This window comes from Microcebus murinus, chromosome X (assembly GCF_040939455.1).
Source record: "Microcebus murinus isolate Inina chromosome X, M.murinus_Inina_mat1.0, whole genome shotgun sequence".
Taxonomy (NCBI): Eukaryota; Metazoa; Chordata; class Mammalia; order Primates; family Cheirogaleidae; genus Microcebus; species Microcebus murinus.
The window spans coordinates 8,739,106-8,759,912 of NC_134136.1; the positions used below are offsets into that span (position 1 = coordinate 8,739,106).

General features: G+C 35.7%; 1 protein-coding gene across 10 annotated transcripts in view; it reads right to left on the reverse strand.

The window, feature by feature from the left end:
- Positions 1 to 3,735: 3,735 nt before the first annotated feature.
- The window catches only part of ATRX (ATRX chromatin remodeler), a 209,824-nt gene continuing 192,752 nt past the window's right edge, over positions 3,736 to 20,807 (reverse strand). For all 10 annotated transcript variants that reach the window (XM_020285095.2, XM_012755339.3, XM_012755333.3 and 7 more), the window contains 5 exons: positions 10,112 to 10,261; positions 9,131 to 9,256; positions 8,275 to 8,370; positions 7,647 to 7,775; positions 3,736 to 6,618 (listed from right to left, as the gene is read on the reverse strand). In XM_020285095.2, the coding sequence (XP_020140684.2) occupies positions 6,340 to 6,618; positions 7,647 to 7,775; positions 8,275 to 8,370; positions 9,131 to 9,256; positions 10,112 to 10,261 (780 nt within the window). In that variant the 3' untranslated portion in view covers positions 3,736 to 6,339. The remainder of the gene's footprint in view (positions 6,619 to 7,646; positions 7,776 to 8,274; positions 8,371 to 9,130; positions 9,257 to 10,111; positions 10,262 to 20,807) is intronic.

Below are 20,807 nucleotides of genomic sequence, written 5' to 3' on the forward strand. Positions count from 1 at the left end.
AATGAATTGGAATTTAAATGTAATAGGAGGCATCTGAATGGAGTGGAATGAAAATTGGACTATGAAGCTAAAAGACATGAGCACCATTGGCATCTTTCCTCGTCTTTGGGCCCTTTTTTTTTTTTTCCCCTGATTGTAAAGGGCAAGGCCTGGGATACAAGATCTCCAGGACCCCTACCATCTCTAGCATTCTAAGATTCTACAAGTCCTCTTCACCTCTGCCCATGCCCCACAAATTTAAGTATTAGAACAGAAGGGGGGTTTGTTTATGGATGTGTGCGGTAGAGTTGGGGGGAAATCGTTAAGGGAGAAAAATCGCAGGCAGGCACTTCATTTGAGCTTAGCCCAGCCAGGAATAGTGTATGCAAGATGTGGGAAGAGAAGGTGGCAAACTCACTGAGAGAATAAAATGTTTACTTTGCTAAGACAAGATCCAAGCAAGCCTCCCTCACTAAAGCCTGTGAAGCAAAACCTTTCCATGCTGTATTGTTGGAAACCTACTAAGAGTTGAGGATGAACTAACAAGACCTCCTCAGATGGTTATAAACCACGTTTCCCCTACTCCTTAAGTTTGGTTTTGTTTTCATTGAAATGTATTCAGCAGGTTAGACACAGGCTTATATCTGCTTTGCTACTGGCGTGTGGGGACAAGCAGCTACAGGAAAAAAATGATTACTATTAGTTTTCTTAGTTTTGTCACACGATTAGACTATAACACCTTCACCTCAAAAGGGATTCCACGTGTTGTTACACAAGAGTCAACATAAACAAATACTGCCTCTTACACTCTATAAATTTTATCCAGGCCAGACAATTTAAACATTGCTCTAATTTGGCTTTACAGTTATGGACAAAAGAATGGTAAATTACCAATCATTTGCTAAAAAGCGGAATTCACAAAAGCTGATTTATATTTTCCTTGCTGCTTTGTCATGCCCATAACCCAATCAGGCAACCAAGATACAACAATGAGATCCTTAAACATGTTTTCTCATTTTCTGCAATGAGTTCCAGAAGCAGTAAGGAACAGCTCTGGGATTGCCTCTGGGCAAAAGATAAAGGTTACAGCAAGTGGAAGTGGTAATTAGAGTCAATTACAACTTGACTTATCTGCTTTGTCATTAAAATGCTTGTCAGGCCTCTCATTTTTCTAAACAGAGGAAAAGAAAAGGTATAGCTTAGTGAGGGAGAGGGTTAACCGAAGGGAAAGGATTTCTAATGCTGTTTACAAATTTACCCTGTAACCTTAGACAAACACATCGCCTTTTGGCTTCAGACTGCGCTTTGCTCACAGTTTATCTCTGGGAGCTGAAAGGGATTTAGGAATTCACCTTGTTCATTCCCCTGCCTCCTAGCAGGTAAGGTTATTATTAGAGTCCCATTTTTTTTCAAATGAGACAAGAAAGACCCAGAGAATTTAAGTAACTAGTATGTTTTCTGCCCCCTTCTGCAATGGATTTGATTTTGGTCTCACTTTTAGCTTGTCATGAGAATATAATCATTCTATCTTCTCTCACAGATATGTTGTGTAGAGGTTAACACACAATAACCACAAAGTACTTTGAAAATACTAAGGGAAGCTTATAAATACAACATTCCCAACAGAGATACTAGTACTTTGAATGGATGAGTCTCAAGAAAAGGAATGGATTTAGCTCTTTGAAGAATTGATTTGAGGAAAGAAATAGAATTACACTCAATGTGGACCAACCTCACTTTCTGCAAATAAGTAGATGGGTATAATTAGAAGTAACAACAAATTGAAAAACAGGAAATTAATGGACATACCATTAAGTTTGAGAGAGAAATCAGAATAAGTGAAATTTTGTGTGTAAAAATCAAATCAGATATCCTGAACTAAGTCAGGTTCCTTTGGTAAAAGGAAATAAGTTTTTCTTACAAATACCATTTAAAAATGTCACTATCCTATACCTATAACCTCTTAAGATTTTTTTCCTTTGGTCCTTAACATTGTAGTCTGGCCACTGAATGCCTGGGACTCATTATCTCCGTCTCTTTCTTCGCCTTACATTCTATCCCATTCAAATTATCACCACCGCCCCCCCCAATCCCATCCCAATCTCCATTTTTATCTGCTATCTTGCACACACCATCCACTTCACAAGCGCTTGTCATCCTTTATATTGAATTACTTAATCAGGATTTCAAGGCCCTCCAATCAATCTAGTCTCTTTCCCAATCCTCTCTACCTTTGCTCCCTTTTTCAGTACTACATTTTTCTCCTCCTATACCTAAAACAAATCCCACACGTTTGATAAGCAATCTCGCTACACTTTTCTTGAAAACCAACACGTATTTGATGTTGAGGACTATAGGGATGGGCCTACCTATATTTAATGGGTAGACATCTCTTAGTACTTGCCTGATGTGCAAAGCTAGAGATTACTGCCAAGCTCACCTCCTTTACCTGTTGCTATCAGAGGAGGAAAAGGGCACAATGCTCAGGAGCAGAATGTGGAGTGTTGTTTGTGATACGTTCTGAGTATTAAAGAGGGCTTGCCTGCAATATTTTAGGATTTGTTTCATCCCTTCAATTAAAGTTGTATCTTTATTAATCATTTAACAAAGGCCTCAATTTATATGCTCTCTTCCTTGGCGAAGGTTTGTGTGCAGTGGTCACTAAGAAAAGACAGATCTATAGAGAGCAAAGAGGAAGAATAATTCCCTTAGTTTAGCAGGCAAAATTGTATCAGGAAGGTTATTCCAAAGAGAGTGGCAGTACATATTGCAAGGGAATTTTACAGTAGCACATACCCTGAGGAGTAAATCTCTTGGAGGTGGGGCACTACTCCATTATTAGATCCAACCCTAGTTTACAGTTTGGTTACCTGGCAGATATTGAGCTTAGACACAGTATGTATTTTGGATTTTTAATTTTTATTCACCCCATATAATAGCATATATATTTATAAAATGTTGCACAGATGAAAGCATTTCTGAAATGTGGTCACTCTTTTGGGATTCGCTCAGAATATCGACTTGGAAAAAAATCCATGGTGGAAAAATGTTCTTTCTCTAAGGGTAGATTTGATTTGTGGATAGCCAAAAGTCACTTGAGACTGGTAAAATAAGGCAGGCACTAACCTGAATATAAATTTTAGTGAAATAAACATGTAACAGAATTGACCTATTTTACTGTTAGAATAAGTATCTACAGCCTAACAACATGCTACCCTCAAAGAAAACGATGGTTACTAGGACAGGTAAGTATTTAGTAAACGCTTTTAAAGTTTTGTTTGGGGCACATAAATATGCATCTGATTTTACGATAATAGAGGGAAATGAGCATAGCTAAGGGAAAACTACAAAATATTCAGCTTCTTTGGAGGCCAGGTAATAAGGTTTCCATCTACCTGCTATGGCTTCTGGATGATAAGCAGCTTTTGTATTAAGTATGGGCTGGAAGCCCTGGCTTGACTTAAATGAGTGACACAGCTGTTGGGAAGCAGGAAATGGTGCTGGATTACACAGAGACAATCAAAACTAACACACACACACATAGGCTTCCTGGTATGTAAATTATTTTTGAGGTGAGAGATCTCCTTTTACAGAATTTTGTATATAACAGATCCAAAAACCAAACTTCTTGACCTCCCAATGTTAAATAACTAAATGTGCAAAAGAACCACCATTAAATAGGACATCAAAAGCTATACATTTTCTATGAAACAGTATGTGCACAGATTTTCAAAGCTGTGAAAATGCAATAAAGAGCACAACACATTTTGGTCACTTTATTAAATGACATTAAATAGTTTTAAGTTTCAACTACTAAACAGCACTTTGAATGGTGAAAACACAGATAGTATATTGTCATACTTGAATGCTTTTCTTTAAAAACACAATTCCAGTCCTTATATATATTACAAAACAGCCTTAAAGGAAGAAGTGACACCTTTCTACAGTACTTAAGATACTCAATACAGAACTGAAAAGCAGTCTAACAGAAACAAAGGCAAGTCTTCACAGCTGTATGATTTCAGCAGCCAAAGCTGGATGATGGACTGAAACATTACTATACAACTGGGACAAAAACATATACAATATCACAATACTAAGCAAAAACGCTTTACACCCAAAGAAATAAAACAGGTTACAAAATGTGGAGAATTTAGCAGGCAAAACTGTATTACAAGCAACATTTTAAATCGTCATTTTTAAGCCATTGCAACTATTTAAAACATCTAAAACAAATATAAAAATGAGCCTTTTAGTATTTTATTGATGTGATTTTTTTGTCTTTAAATATTTGTTAAAGCTTGATGTTATACTCAAAGTACATATTATGTAGCTAAAATGTCAAGTGAGAAGAGTGTATGCAAAGTGGTCCAAGTTTTATTTCAAACTCTCTGATTTCCAATGAATCCTTCTAAATATTATTAAGTTATAATTTCATTCATGGTGAAAAAGGTTTAGAAAGATGCCTAAAATGTTCACATCTATGTCTTTGAGTAAATAATTAGACCATGTTGAAAATTCTCAGGTCTAGTAAATCAGGTTTAAAGTATTCTGGACTTGTAGAAATACCAACTGATTAACAGTTGGCTAGAGTGTACTGCCTTCAAATATTTATCTCATGATTCTTGTCTTTTTCATCGCTTCTAAAGTAAACACACATTTGCCCCCCCCCCATTAAATAAATTTGATTACATGGCTGGCACAATATCCCAATATATGGAATTTATTAGTGATATCTCACCACGGGAGGGTAGGGGTGTAGATCCGCCAAACCTCACAAATTTTATATCACAAACCTAGTGTTCTTGGGATCTTTTACCACTAGTTATTCCAAGATAAAAATGGAAATCTCTTAATCATCCAAACAACTAAAAACAGTTTTAACTAATGTTAAAATCATTCTAAACCAGTGATTCCTAGAGCAAATCTTTCACCCAGCTTTCTTTTTTTCTGGAATTCTTTAACTATTTCCACTACCTATTACATCACCATTTCAAAAATGGTTTTGCCATATTGAGTTGACTCCCATAGTCAAAAACAATCTTTTTCTTTAAGACTTAAAGTAACCAAATTATACATGAATAAAATTATAGGTCATTTTTACAGACTTGGATTAAGAAAAATGTAATGATTTTCTAGTAAAACTCATAAAAGGGTATTAGATGAACTAATTTTGATCAAAAAATTGCCTCACAGATCTAAACTAAAAAAATCATACTTTGAAACAATTTGAAAAACTGTAAGGAAACTGGGGAGAAAATATGATGATGAGAGAAAAGAAGAGAGCACAGAAGCCAGTGATCCTTATCTTTAAGAGGAATTATTTCACAATACTGACAGTACTGGGAATTGTTAAAGCACATTCCTCATGTGAACTTAAAGTCAGCAATGGTTCTGCCATTTTGATGTTGTCATAAAACAGGGTGTGAATGTAACAACCACAACTTCAGCGTTAACCTCCTAAAATGCTAGAACTTGATTTTCTTAGTCTACATCCCACTGCCAGCAACAGGATGGAGCACTAGCACTGGCACCATGCAGTTAAGAGATGTGCTTTATATTAGTGCCAGGAGAGAGAAAATTCGTGTGTGGAAGATACTCCACAACCCTGAAATTTTACCAGTAATTATTTCAGCACATATAACTGAAAATAAAAAAATGGCAGAAAGACTAAAGAAGAAAAAGGAATTCTCTTCTTAGGCTGTACTTAAGGCTGTTTATACAATGCTAAGATAACTGCAAGACTCCTCCAACTTTAGAGCAGTAGTATTTAAGAATATTGCACACAATTCTGTCAAAGATAACCTTTAGTTTCTAACTTTCAATCACAGAGATGATATAGCAGGAGCCCCGTTTCAGACTTCAGTCAAAAGAACACTGAAACCATTTCAATCACTTTAATCAAGAAATGGATTAAGTACAAAAGTATTTTATAACTTGAGGAATCAACTCTAAGAACTCAGCTGTGTGTTTTTATGTAAAGAACGAATATATAAATCTTTATTCTTTCCTAAATTCATTAATTTTATGACAATTTTATTGTTGCTAAAAGCAGGCATAAAAATTTAGAGAGGAAATCTGTGGAGCTGTTACTGTTATGGAAGGACTTGTTTTCACTGAAAACAATTTGAAATATCTTCTGTACTCAATGTGTGTAAGAAGATTCTAGGCAACATCACTGACAAATGTCAGAGAGAAATGGTATGCCCTATTTTTAAAAAAAATTTAAACTAATATGGAAGATTGGCATTTAAGGGGACCAAACTATTTATACAGTTGAGTTCTGTTAAGTCATTGATTCCTAAAAAAATAAAAGATCTTTCTATGATTTTAACAATCCTTTATGCTTTTAGTGCAAAATCACATTGATTTCCCTTGGGAAGGTCCTGGATTTTTGCTTCTCATTGGGGGTGGTGCACGCTGTAATGGTGGTGGCTGCATACCACCAGCCACTGACTGATACATTCCTCTCATATCAATCTGCTGGTAGTTAGAAGGATTCATGATTAAATTTGGAGGCTTTGGCATCATGAGGTGACCCAGTGTTGCTTGTTGATAAGTCATTTGTTGCTGTTGCTGCTGATTGTACTGCTGCTGGAGCCTTCTGTTCATAAGTATTCGTTGAACACAGCTGATTAACTATAAAGAGAAAAGGGAGCTGTTACAAGTGCATGACCTGTCTCAACGAAGCAAGTATCAAGTTTTGAGTTAAAATCAATTTGTTAAGGGGGTACCATACCAAAAGAAAAACACATTATTGTTATCACCATTACTAATTTGATGGCATTCACAGGACTATTACTGTAGAAACCAGTTAGTAACACCATTTAGGGCTAAATTCTCTTAATGACTTGACTATTGTATTGCAAGCAGCATTTAGGTTAGTTGCCATAGTAACCTGTCCTACACTGTGATTAGACTCAAGTATTAGTTACAGCACTTTTGGTCAAACCTCCTTTCTTTGCCATTCTTTTGAATATTTCACATGATGACAGACAAATAAACATTTTAGTGACAAACACACCAAAGGGAAAAGCACTTGCAGTAGGAATAATTCCTACCTGGAATGTCTCAAATTTCCTAAGATAATTTAAAACCATATAATTCTGCAGTGCTTTCTAAGTAAAATTCATGCCACAGAAATTGATTCCCTGGTGTCAAGAGTTGAAATTTCCCAGTGCAGGGCAGATGGCTGGCAAACAACTGTGCTGGGAAAGATGATCAAAGATCCTAGAATATGCTAGCCTTTTAAAGAATTATATAATATAGTAGAAACTTATGATATATACCATCCCTAGCTCTACTTTTTATTCCTTAAATACATTAACATGTATACACTTTTATTCAGAAGTTGTTTAGAAATGGCAAATGTGATAAAAAGTCTAGTAAAAATTTCTATTTAGATGCCCAGAATATATTAAAAATAAAATTATATGGAATAGATCCTATAAAAACTTCAAGGAGACTCATTTGGGAAGCTGTTGCTCCTTTGTAACAGATATTGCCTTTAGCTGGCATTACTAGGTTTTTGACAAATTTTCTTCCAGAATAATCAATGACCATCCCATCCCTCCATAAGGGTGATGGTTATTGACACATCTGTCACACAAACTCATTATTATAAATTCAAGAAAATTAAATAACCTAGAGATAGTCAGAATTCTTACCATCTGTTGTTTTGTCAACACATCATTGTAGATTGCTTCTCTTCGTTTAACATCAAGCTCCTGGCTGGCTTGTCTACTTAATGCTAATGCCTGTACTTGGGCCTCTGAAAGATTCATGTTTTCCTTCCACTAAAAGAAAAAATTTCTATTTACTCTTTATTATTGTACAATTGAGGAAAAATAATTAAGGTACTTAAAGACACTCAGGATTTTACAAGCCCCCCCCCCATATCCTTTATTTTTTTCTAAAGAAAACAGCGATGGAGAAGAGAAGCAGGGTGCTAGTTGTCTACTGTTGTACATGGGTTGGCTATCTCTGGAATGAAACAACTGTTTGGATTTAATTTGTATAACTGGCAATTAAAATATGTTTATGTAAGCAATGGATACATTTCTATGCTTGATTTTGAATTCTTAGATTTTATCCATTTCTTTTTTGTGCTAACATCTATGTAAAATTGCTGGGTTACAGCTTAGCACTATTATCCAATTTACTAGCATTTTACTAATACAAATTAAGTTATAAGAAGTAAAGCAAATAAAAATAACAATTAAAAATTAAAACAAATAGTGGCCCGGGGAGGATACAAATTAGAGGTTGAAATAAGACAATTGCCAATTAGCTTACTACAGCTGAAATTATATCTTCAAGAGGCTGAATCCTCACTGCTGTCACACTATTTGTTGCTTCCACAACTTTTTCTCTTCCTTGATTAATGAGGTCCTAGAAAAGTGCAAGAAATAAGTTATACGGGACAGAAAGAAGCATAGTTTTAAAATACATGGGTCTTTCCTCTTGCCAATTTATTGCACTTGGATATAAAACTCTTTAAATAATGGAAGAGAAGAGCAAAATCCAGCATCACTAAAGTGCAGTAAAATTCATCACTGCCAAGAGGGTCTTGTTAGGAAGATAAAAGTTTGGGTTTTAATACACCAATAATTTAACAATTTAAATGAGTCCATAGGGACATTTTAAAAAGGAAACCACAGTTTCAATTAAGTTATTAAATTATTGGTATAATAAAACCCAATCTTTCCTCTTTAATTCATAATTGATTCTAGCTTTAAATTACTTATTTCATAATACTAGGTATAATCACCTATTTAATGGTACATCTACATTGCATTAGAATATAAATTAATGTATTTATCTTAATTTCAAACACTAAGTAATATGTTTATTCCAAATATTTTATAACTGAAGAAAGTGCTATTTCCCTAGCCAAGTCAGCTGCCCTATTGTTCCTTAATTAGACTAATTAAAACTACATTAATTCAAGGTCTGATTCTCTTATGCTATGAACAAACATTTTACTGTATGTTGGTTTAAAAAGGTCAACAAATAAAAAGCAAAATCTCTTGGTCTATTCAGAGGTAATCTTTTGGAGAATGTGATATTCCTGCATAGGGAAGCCTCAACAACAAGGCACTTGAAATTGCCTTTAATTTATGTTAAATTACTTTTGTAGTTCACAACTTACCTCCAGCTGTTGATTACTCATTGCTGACAGGGCTCCCAAATTAAAAGGAATATAAGGAGTTTGAGCGTTGAAAGCGACAGGGGGTAAATTGGTCCCAGTTGGGATGTTGAAACGCATGGTCAGTCCCTGAAAACAAAAAAATATGCACTTTTCACATTGTGATTTAAAACTTGAAATTCTACATCACCTACTAGTTTAGAAAAGAATCCACATTCTCAGATCCAGGAAATTATTAACACTCTTCCACACACAAACAAAACATCTTTTTCACCCGAAACCAAGATCTTATTACACAGAAAGCTTTAACCCCCTAAAGGTGTACTCTTTTCTTCCTGATAATTCCCACAGAATGGAACAACTCACAGAATTCTGATGAGACTCCTAACATCACATTAACATTAAAGACATTTGGTACAATGAGTTAGGAATTTAAAAAGGATTCAGGTATTAGGATAAGGTTTCTTATGCTCAGGCACATTTTTGCTCAAGTGGGTTGGTGTTTAAAACAGACATGGAATTATTTTCAGTAAAGTTGCTGTTGGAAATTGGCATTAATGTCTAATCGTGGAATATTTTTGTGTTCTGATAGCCCAAAGTTAGAATTCATGGTACACACGCTAAAGCAACACTGCCTCCCACCTCCAAACTCTAAGCTCCCATATGTTTGTTACTACAGAGAGGGTGTTGATGGGAGTCAAGTGATGCTGAATATATAGCTTCCCACTCAACTCTCCATTCAGCAAGTGCTAAGCAGAAATGGGGTTACATTCTTTAAGTGTAAAATACTATCTTGTTCTCGCCTACCCTCCCACTATACCACCAAAGACAACCAAAGACCATAAACAGATTCTTATAATTGGGGATTCTCTGTTCCTAAAGACCCACTATTATATATATTATTACTTGTTTCAAATGTGACCCTTTTCCTCCTCACTGCTCTCTCAAACAAATAACATAAAAACAAAAAGCATTTTGAACTACCTTCTTCTCTGCTTCATACTCAGCCCAAGCTGCTTTTCTTTCTTCTTCAGTCAACTCTTCTTCTTCTTTGTGGTCCAAAAGAGAATCATGTTCATGATATCCTACAATGTGTTCTTTATGTATCTGAAGAAGTTCTGCAAGTATGGTGTCCTATTTAGAGTGGTTGAAATAGAGAATTATTTTCTTCCTTAGGATTTTATCTCCACAGTTCTATGGCCAATTGTTAAACTAGAAACTGACTACTACACATATTTCTGATATATATGATAAATTACCTAGAAAGCAGCCACAAAACATGGACCACCAGCCTCTTTTGTAAGAATTTCATGTTTATATAGCATGTATTAGGGATTCAATTTTTTAAAATTACCATTTATCAGCTTTCAAGGTCTTTTCTCCAATTTAAAAGACTTTCATATACATTTTGTTTTGTGATTACTTTTGAGTTGATAAATGCTCATATAAGTCTGCTTAAGTTAGTGATTACACTGGATGCCTGTGCTAAAAATCTGGGCTACTCCACCTTATATATAACAAACAACTTTATTTTCACACGCACTTTAGCTACCAACCACTATACCAACAAAAAATGAATCTAATTTAATCTAAATAGTTACAGGACAGTATAACTGTAACATATAGACCTTTTATTCCAATTACAGGAAGTCGAATATAAATTATACTGTAAACTATCTGCTATACATTTTTCAATTTATTTTTTTTATTTTTTTTTTTTCATTTTTTGACCCCATTTAAAAAGTTTGAACATTTTTCAATTTATTATCATAGTGTCTTTCTAAAGAAATTATGGTATCTTAAGTCAATCTCTTAAGGTTAAAAACTTAAAAGATTAAATATTGGGATTATTTATATACTCAGTAAGAATATTAAACTTCTGCTCTGTATAATTAAGAATGTGAGAGTGAGACACAAAGAGAGATTGAGGTGGGGGTGGTTAAGGTGAATCACGAGGCCAGGTGCAGTGGCTCACACCTATAATACTAGCACTCTGGGAAACCAAGGGGGAGGATTGCTTGAGCCCAGGAGTATGAGGTTGCAGTGAGCTAGGCTGATGCCACTGTATTCTACTCAGAGTAATAGACCAAGATCCCATCTTAAAAAAAAATAAAATAAAATAAACCACAGATATGTTACTTACAATAAAAAATTTAAAATATTCACAAGGATTTTCCATAGCTTTTCACAAATGTCCCTAGAATATACTTTCTAAATTGAATGTGAATTTAGGAAAGGAACATAATTACAGATCAAATGAAGGTAAATGAGGTATATAACACATTAAATTCAAATTTAATCTGTATCTAGTGATGTTTAATTTACCATAAATTTCTGCATAGACAAAGTCCACATTTGAAAAAAATTATGTCTTTATATATTCAACTACACCTAGAGTATAGAATCCAAAAAATGGTAAGAACTCAAAAGTCTTAAATAACTGAAGATGAAAAACTCAAATTGTGAGGCCCTAAGTTTTGTTCTGTACAATAGCAAATGCGGACACTAATTCTAAATATTCTGATATTTAATATTATGTAAATAAATTTTTAGCTTGCTACCCCAATAAACATTTAAAATAATTCCTTCCTTTTGTGAAGGAAAAGGAACTGATTTTGTTAATAGATGCAGCTCTGATTGAGACTTTATAATTCATTCTGAAATGCAAGTATGTGCTATTTCCTTTGTTGAAAATAGAAAACATTAAAAGACCATACAAAGCAAGAGAGCTCAATCAAGTCTGCTGGTAGAATACATAGATACTAACAGATCCAGGTCCTTTGAAATGTTAACTAAACACTTCTCTTGTAGAGCAGTGTAGAAATCCACCATCAAAGCTGACTTCTCTGGCCTATGCCACATATGACAAGTTTATCACCACAAGATTGATCACCAAAAGCCAGAGTTATTGACCAGGCAGGCAGGGATAGGCCAGTCTGCACTGATTCATTCTAATCATGTGTAACTCTTATGTCTACCCACCCCCCACAAAGCATGATTTGAGAGAGATAAAACAGCAAAAACAAGACAATGTAATCATCTCAATAGATGCTGAAAAAGCATTCGACAAAATCCACCACGCTTCACAATAAAAAACCTCAAACTAGGCACAGAAGGAACATATCTCAAAATTATAAAAGCCATATATGACACACACACAGTCAACATCATGCTGAATAGCGAAAAATTGAAAACATTCCCCTTAAAACCTGGAACAAAACAAGGATGCCCACTGTCATCACTTCTATTCAACATAGTGCTGGAAGTCCTAGCCAGAGCAATCGGACAAGAGAAAGAAATACACAGTAACCAAATTGGGAAAGAGGAGGTCAAACTATTGCTCTTGGTTGACGATATGATTTTGTATCTAGAAAACACTGTAGATTCCACCAAGAGTCTCCTGGAATTGATAAACTAATCAATGTACATAAATCAGTAGCATTTCTATTTTTTAAAATTTATTTATTTATTTTTTGAGACAAGAGTCTCGCTTTGTTGCCCAGGCTAGAGTGAGTGCCGTGGCTTCAGCCTAGCTCACAGCAACCTCAATCTCCTGGGCTCAAGCAATCCTGCTGCCTCAGCCTCCCGAGCAGCTGGGACTACAGGCATGCACCACTATGCCCGGCTAATTTTTTCTATATATATTAGTTGGCCAATTAATTTCTTTCTATTTATAGTAGAGATGGGGTCTCGCTCTTGCTAAGGCTGGTTTTGAACTCCTGACCTTGAACAATCCGCCCGCCTCGGCCTCCCAGAGTGCTAGGATTACAGGCGTGAGCCACCGCGCCCGGCCAGTAGTATTTCTATATACCAATAATAGTCAAGCTGAGAGTCAAATCAAAGACCCAGTACTATTCAGAATAGCTACAAAGAAAACACATAGGAATTTACTCAACCAAGGGGGTAGAAAGATCTCTACAAGGAGAACTATGAAACACTGAGGAAAGAAGTTGCAGAGGACACAAAGGGAAAAACATACAATGCTCACGGACCGGTAGGATCAACATTGTTGAAATGTCCATACTACCCAAAGTGATTTACAGATTCAAAGCAATTCCCATCAAAATACCAATGTCATCTTTTATAGATCTAGAAAAAAATAATTCTACACGTTGTTTGGAACAAGAAAAGAGCCCAAATAGCCAAACCAATCTTAAGCAAAAAGAACAAATCTGGAGGTATCCCATTACCAGACTTCAAACTCTACTACCATGCTATAGTAACCAAAACAGAACAGTATTGGTACAAATACAGATACATAGAATAATGGAAAAGAACAAAAAACCCATATATAAAACTATCTACCTACAACCAACTAATCTTTGACAAAGCAGACAACAAAACACACTGGGGAAAAGATGCCCTACTCAATCAATGGTGGTGGGAAAATTGGATAGCCACATGCAGAAGAATGAAACAGGACCCCTACCTCTCACCACTCATAAAAATTAATTCAAGATGGATAAAAGACTTAAATGGAAGGCATGAAACCATGAGAATGCTAGAAGAAAATGTATATCAGCCTAGGCAAAGAATTTATGACTAAGACTCCAATGGCAATCACACCAACAATAATAAATAAATGGGATTTGATTAAACTAAAAAGCCTCACCATAGCTAAGGAAATAACAGAGTAAACAGACAACCTACATAATGGGAGAAAATATTTGCAAACTATACATCTGATAAAGGGCTAATATCCACAATCTACAAAGAACTCAAGCAAATCAGCAAGAAAAAAGCAAACAACCCCATTAAAAAGTAGGTAAAAGACATGAAGAGAAGCTTTTCAAACAAAAATAGACAAATGGCAAATATATGAAAAATGCTCAATATCACTAATCATCAGGGAAATGCAAATTAAAACCACAATGAAATATTATTACGTTACCCCTGTTAGAATGGATTTTATTAAAAAGTCCAAAAACAATAGATGCTAGCACGGATGCAGAGAGAAAGAACGCTTATACATTGTTGGTGGGACTGCAAATTACTACAACCTCTGTGGAAAACAGTGTGGAGATTCCGCAAAGAACTAGAACCAGATTAACCATTTGATCGAGCAATCCTACTACTGGGTACAGTGGAAACTTTACAAGCCTGAAGGGATTGGGGCCCCATCTTCAATGGACATAAAATGAACAACTGCCAGCCTAGAAATTTGTATTGTGCAAAACTCACTTTCACAACTGACAGAGAAATTAAGTCTTTTCCAGACAAGCAAACATTGAGGGAATTTGCCCTGACCAGATCTGCCTTGCACGAAATACTAAGAAAAGCACTATACATAAATCAGCACAACAGATACCCACCCTAGTGTAAATTCACCTAAAAAACCAAACAAACCCCAAACTCACAACTCTTATACAATAGAACAAGAGGTAAAACAAAGCAATAAGGGAACACCCAAAAAATGAATGAACCAACATCCTACATATCAATGCTGTCAATCAATGTTAAACTTTAAATCAAATGGACCTACCAGACATTCACAGAACATTCTACCCCCAAACTATGGAATATACATTCTTCTCAGCAAATTCAAAACAATCAAAATCATACCATGTACCTTCTCAGACTATAGTGGAATAAAACTAGAAATCGATTACAGGAGAAACACTCAAAACTAAACAAAGTCATGAAAATTAAACAACCTGCTACTGAACAATTACTGGGTTAAGAATAATATTAAGATGGAAATCAAAAAATTCTCTGAACTGATGATAAAAGAGAAACAAGCTATCAAAATCTTGGGACACAGCAAAAGCATTCCCCAGAGAAAAATTCATAGCCTTAAATGCCCACATCAAAAAGACAGGAAGATCACAAAAGAACAACCTATGGTCACACCTCAAGGAACTAGAAAAAGAACAAACCAAACCCAAAGGCATTAGAGGAAAAGAAATGACAAAGGTCAGAGCAGAACTAAATGAACTGGAAAACAAAAAAAATAATACAAAAGATTAACCAAACTAAAAGTTGGCTCTTTGAAAAGATAAATAAAATCAACAAATCTCTTGATAGACTAACCAAGAAGAGAAAAGGACCCAAATATGCTCAATCAGAAATGAAAATGATGACATTACAACTCATACCACAGAAATCAGTTAGATTGATACAGTCAGTATAAAAAACCTCCTAAGAAAAAAAAGCCCTGGACCAGATGGATTCACTGCTAAATTCCATTATGGATACCAGGTCTATAACATAGACCTGGTACCCATAACACAGAAATTATTCCATAATATGGAGAAGGAGAGAATCCTCCCCAACTCATTCTATGAAGCCATTATCACCCTGATACCAAAGCCAGGAATGGACACAACAACAACAACAACAAACTGCAGACCAATACCCCTTATGAATGTAGATGTAAAAATCCGGAACAAAATACTAGCAAACTGAATTCAATAACACATCAAAAAAATAATCCACCATGACCAAGTGGGCTTCAGCCCAGGGATGCAAGGATGGTTCGACGCATGTAAATCAATAAATACAATTCACCACATAAACAAAAGCAAAAACAAAGACCATATTATCCTATCAATAGATGCAGAAAAAGCATTTGAAAAATCTAGCACTCTTTCATGAAAAAAACCCTCAACAAGCTAGTAATAGAAGGAACATATCTCAGAATAAAAGCCATTTATGACAAATGTACAGCCAACATCATACCAAATGGAGAAAAGTTGAAAGCATTCCCCCTAAGAAATGGTACAAGGCAAGGATGCCCACTGTCACTTCTATTCAACATAACACTGGAAGTCCTAGCCAGAGCAATCAGACAAGAGAAGAACATTAAGGGTATCCAAATCAGGAAAGAGGAGGTGAAAGTATTGCTCTTTGCTGACAATATGATCTTGTATCTAGAACCCCACAGATTTCACCATGAGTCTCCTGGAATTAATAAATAAATTCAGCAAAGTCTCAGGGTACACAATAATGTACATAAATCAGTAGCATTTCTATATACTAACAACAGTCAAGCTGAGAGTCAAATCATAGACTCAAGACCATTCACAACAGCTACAAAGAAAATAAAATACCTAGGAATATACTTTACCAGGGAGGTGAAAGATCTCTACAAGAACTACAAAACACTGAGGAAAGAAATTGCAGAGGATACAAATAAATGGAAAAACATAGCATGCTCATGGATAGGTAGAATAAACATTGTTAAAATGCCCATACTGCCCAAAGTGATTTACAAATTCAATGCAATCCCCATGAAAGTATGCAACCTCCTTGACCCGAGTAGTGAAACCAGAAAGCCATCCAGTCATGGCAGCTGCTCCATCCATGCATATACTGACACAAAATGACCAACTCAGTTTTCCTGATATGTAATAATTCAAAGACTTGAATAGTTCTACAGCTGTGGTGTTGGCTGACAACAAAAGTACACATAAACTATCCTCATGCACATCCTCCTGAAAAACACTACCACACAAAAACAAGTATTGTTGCCTTGTTGTCAACATCAGTAGACTTGTCAAGCTGGATTGTGTACCACAGTGATTCATTAATCCTAACAATTTTGCCTCAATATCCTCTACTATTTCATCAATTTGTCTATTTATGGTATTAGCGGAAAAAGGAACACATGCCACCTTTTGAACTGCAGCCTCTCCTAAAAGTTCAAGGCAAATGTCCTTAGCAGCTGGCAAGATCAATTCTTTACCAATAGCATAGGGTTTCTTAGCTTTACCAATGTGGTTAGCCACTAAGACTGATGCTTTTAGTGCCGACACAGTTGAAGCTGGTAGCCTTCAATAATTGCTTCTGTTCTCTGTGTTCATGTTTTTTTTCCCTTTTGAAAAACTCCAAAAGCTTGTCTTGTAGTGCAGGGGGCTTGCTCATATGTGGCAAAGCAGTTTTGATGGGTTCATGGCCTTGCTGGATAGCCAGCTGCCACATATTATACAAAGGAGGCTTGGAGAATATGAATCACCTGTCGCAATGAACCCGTAATTTAAGTAGGACTCTTCGGATTTTCTTTTAAATGCAGTTTTCATTTTGTTGGCAGTCTTAGAGTCTTCTGCTGTCTCATCGTTGGGTCTTTCCCCCTTTTCAAAGAAGCTCTCCAGTGACGTTTCTTTTTTCACTGTTATTGCTAGGGTTAGCTTGTGGGCTTACCAAAACTGTGACTGAGACAAGTGTGCAGTGCATGAAAGAGGTGTGGATGGAAGTGGTAAATAAAATAATGGGTAGGCCACACGCAGACTAAAATAAGTGTCGGATTCTGACTTTAAGCCTGCCACCAGATGCAGCTTAATTGTCACTTGCCACTCACTGATAGGGCTTTAATATGAATCTATAAGCAACTGATTTAGTATGGTCTCTGCAGTTAAACCTCTCTGCTAATGATAACCTGTATTTGCAGCTGCTCCCCAGCGCTAGCATCACCGCCTCAGCTCCACCTCAGATCATCAGGCATTAGATTCTCACAAGGAGCGTGTGATCCAGATCCCTCACACATGCGGTATACAGTAGGGTTCGTGCTCCTATGAGAATCTAATGCTGCCGCTGATCTGACAGGAGGCGGAGCTCAGGCACTGATGTGAGCAATGGGGAGTGGCTATAAATGCAGATGAAGATTCACTGGCACACCCACCATTCACCTCCTGCTGTGTGGTCCAGTTCCTAAGGGGGGTTGGGGACCACAGGGTTAATGGATAAATTTTAATGTATTTCAATCACTTGTTCATACAATGATTATGCCAATAATACTCAAAAGACTTAAGATAATTATGCTTTCCATAATCTTCATTTTAACAAAGAAAAGACAATGCAAATAAGTTAACTGTTTTCTTTATAGAAAAGCATTTATATAGTTCAGAAGCAGGAAGGCAGAAATCTTTCTTTCCTCCAGAGTGCTGTGTAAGACACAAATAAGACAAAGAAGATACAGGGTTTCTGATACAAACTGTTGCTACATCTTCCCTTTTAAAATAAATGGCAGTACAGTATCAGTGTAAGAAACAAATGATGACATTAAGACTAAAAAGTATTCATAACAGGGATCTTCAGATTATTTATTTGAAAAAAACAGTTTTGCAAAGTCCAGAGCAAGTTATAAAAGTTAATAAAGAAAATTTTCATCCCAATATACAACGCAACTGGTGGAGAGGTTTTTGGTTTTTTTCCCTTAAAGCATGCATTTATATTAGTTGCTATAGTAACACTATTATTGAAAACAACACTGAAACAGAATCTATAATCACTGGGCCAACAGTCATCAAAATGAGGTTTAAATTACATCCAAATGTGTACCTTTACTTCTCTTTGTCTAAACTTTATTCTTTCTTAAATAAGTAAAAAAGCTTATAAGCTGGGAAAAGCACAGTCTCTATTCTAGTTAACAATCTAAATTATTTTAAGCTTTAAAAATGACTAGTTCGATTAATAAAAAAAATTAACAACAAATTACAAGTTTAAGTTAATTTATCTAGAAGTTTAAAGTGTTTGGCAAGCTGACAAAAATTCTCATCTAATTAATTCTGAAATTCAACCTTGAAAATAAAATTTTTAAGAAATAATCAAGGCTTTGCACCTGGGGGTAGGGAAGGAGGTTTGCCACATTTCAAAAATATTTAGCTTGCTATCACTTTGAATTTGACTTTTATATCTGGAAATAAAATCACTAGAATACTTAACTGCCAAATGACCCACTCAAAAAGCTATGAAAAAATGTCCTTTTATTACTTAAATAAGTCTAGATGTTTATTAAAGAAATTTAACATTACTCTTCAAAAAGCTTCTACTTACAAATTTGAAATCTGTTTCTTCCCAAACTACACGGGGAAAAAAATGCAGTGTATTTGATAAGTAACCAGAGAGCTTATTGAATGAAGTTCACATAACACCTCATATCAGATTTTTGGGACAAGAGCACATAACCTTTGCCAAAGAGCCTTTATAAATATATCCAGATTCCTAAATTGTTGGTATGAATAAGATAGTGACAACTACAGAACTTGTCACTTTCAATGAAAGAAAAGGCAGGCCTGCCAAACTGATTTTGGTGGCACATAAAAGCCTCCTTTGATAAGAATGTTTTCTCCCTAATTTAACATTTAAAGAATTAGATTCTATATTTAGCACTTAACCTTTAAAAGTGGTTATCCATTACAATTATTACACATGCCACATGCCACTATGAGGTAGAGAGTTGCCAGTCTAGATTTTATATGACTGTAGTGACTTTCTAGAGGTTGCGGCTTCCTAAACAGAGCCTGAATTGGAATTCAATTTTCACTCTATATAATTTGGAGTTCACATTATATCTTTATTTCACATTGTTACATCCTCTAATTCAACTATAGGTGGGTTGTAAAAAAGGAAACAGAAGACATATAAAACAGAAATGAAAGCAGTTATTTAGCATTTCAAATTATATCTTTTTTTTTTTTTTTTTTTTGAGACAGAGTCTCACTTTGTTGCCCAGGCTAGAGTGAGTGCCGTGGCGTCAGCCTAGCTCACAGCAACCTCAAACTCCTGGGCTCAAGCGATCCTTCTGTCTCAGCCTCCCAAGTAGCTGGGACTACAGGCATGCGCCACCATGCTCGGCTAATTTTTTCTATATATATTAGTTGGCCAATTAGTTTCTTTCTATTTATAGTAGAGACGGGGTCTCGCTCTTGCTCAGGCTGGTTTTGAACTCCTGACCTCGAGCAATCCGCCCGCCTCGGCCTCCCAGAGAGCTAGGATTACAGGCGTGAGCCACCGCGCCCGGCCTTATATCTTTTTTTTTTTTTTTTTTTTTTAAGAGACAGGGTCTAGCTATGTTGCCCAGGCTAGAGTGCAGTGGGTGGCTATTCATAGGCACAATCATCATATACTACATCCTCTAACTCCTGTGTTCAACTGATTCTACTGCTTCAATTTCCCCAGTAACTGGGACTACAGGAACGTACCACTACACCTGGCTTTCAAATTAAATCTTAAAGACAGAAAACATTAAAAGAAGTAATAAAAATGATATAAATAAGGTCATACAATAATTCTTATATTGATAAATCTCTCCTGCAATTTATATTCCTTTAAGGGTCCAACATAATAAATCTGACATAAAAAAAGCTTAGCTATGCAAATATTAGTAACTGAAGAGACAAAAGTGAGGTCTTCAGATACTTAAGCCCCTAAAAGTATCACAGCTTAAATTTCTTGCTATTCCTATTCCAGAAGTATTAAAAGACTTACATTCAAATCAACCTAACCAATAGAATAATACAACTGAATTTTTAATGTAAATGTAAATAGCCACATGGAGCTAGTGGCTCTTGTATTGGGCAGTGCAGATCTAGAATCCTAAGTGGAATTAAATCCTAGTTTTACCACTTATTAGCCCTATGTTCTTAAGCAAGTTTGCTTACTGAATTTCAGTCTCCTGATCTATAAAATGGGCCTAGTAAGTATCTACTTCACAGGATTATTGTGGAGATTAAACATTACACATGAAGTGCTTAGCATAGTGCCTGATTTACCAATGGCCATTGCATTGCTAAGTCTGATGGTCAGGTCTCAGACCTGATCCTATCTCACCCATCTCACCCAGTAACATCTGACAAAATTTAACCCCTCTATTTACCAAAATACTTTCTTCTCTTGGTCAGCTACTGGGAGAACTCTAATGGTGTTATTTTTGTTATTTCCAACACCTTTTATAAAGGTGGTA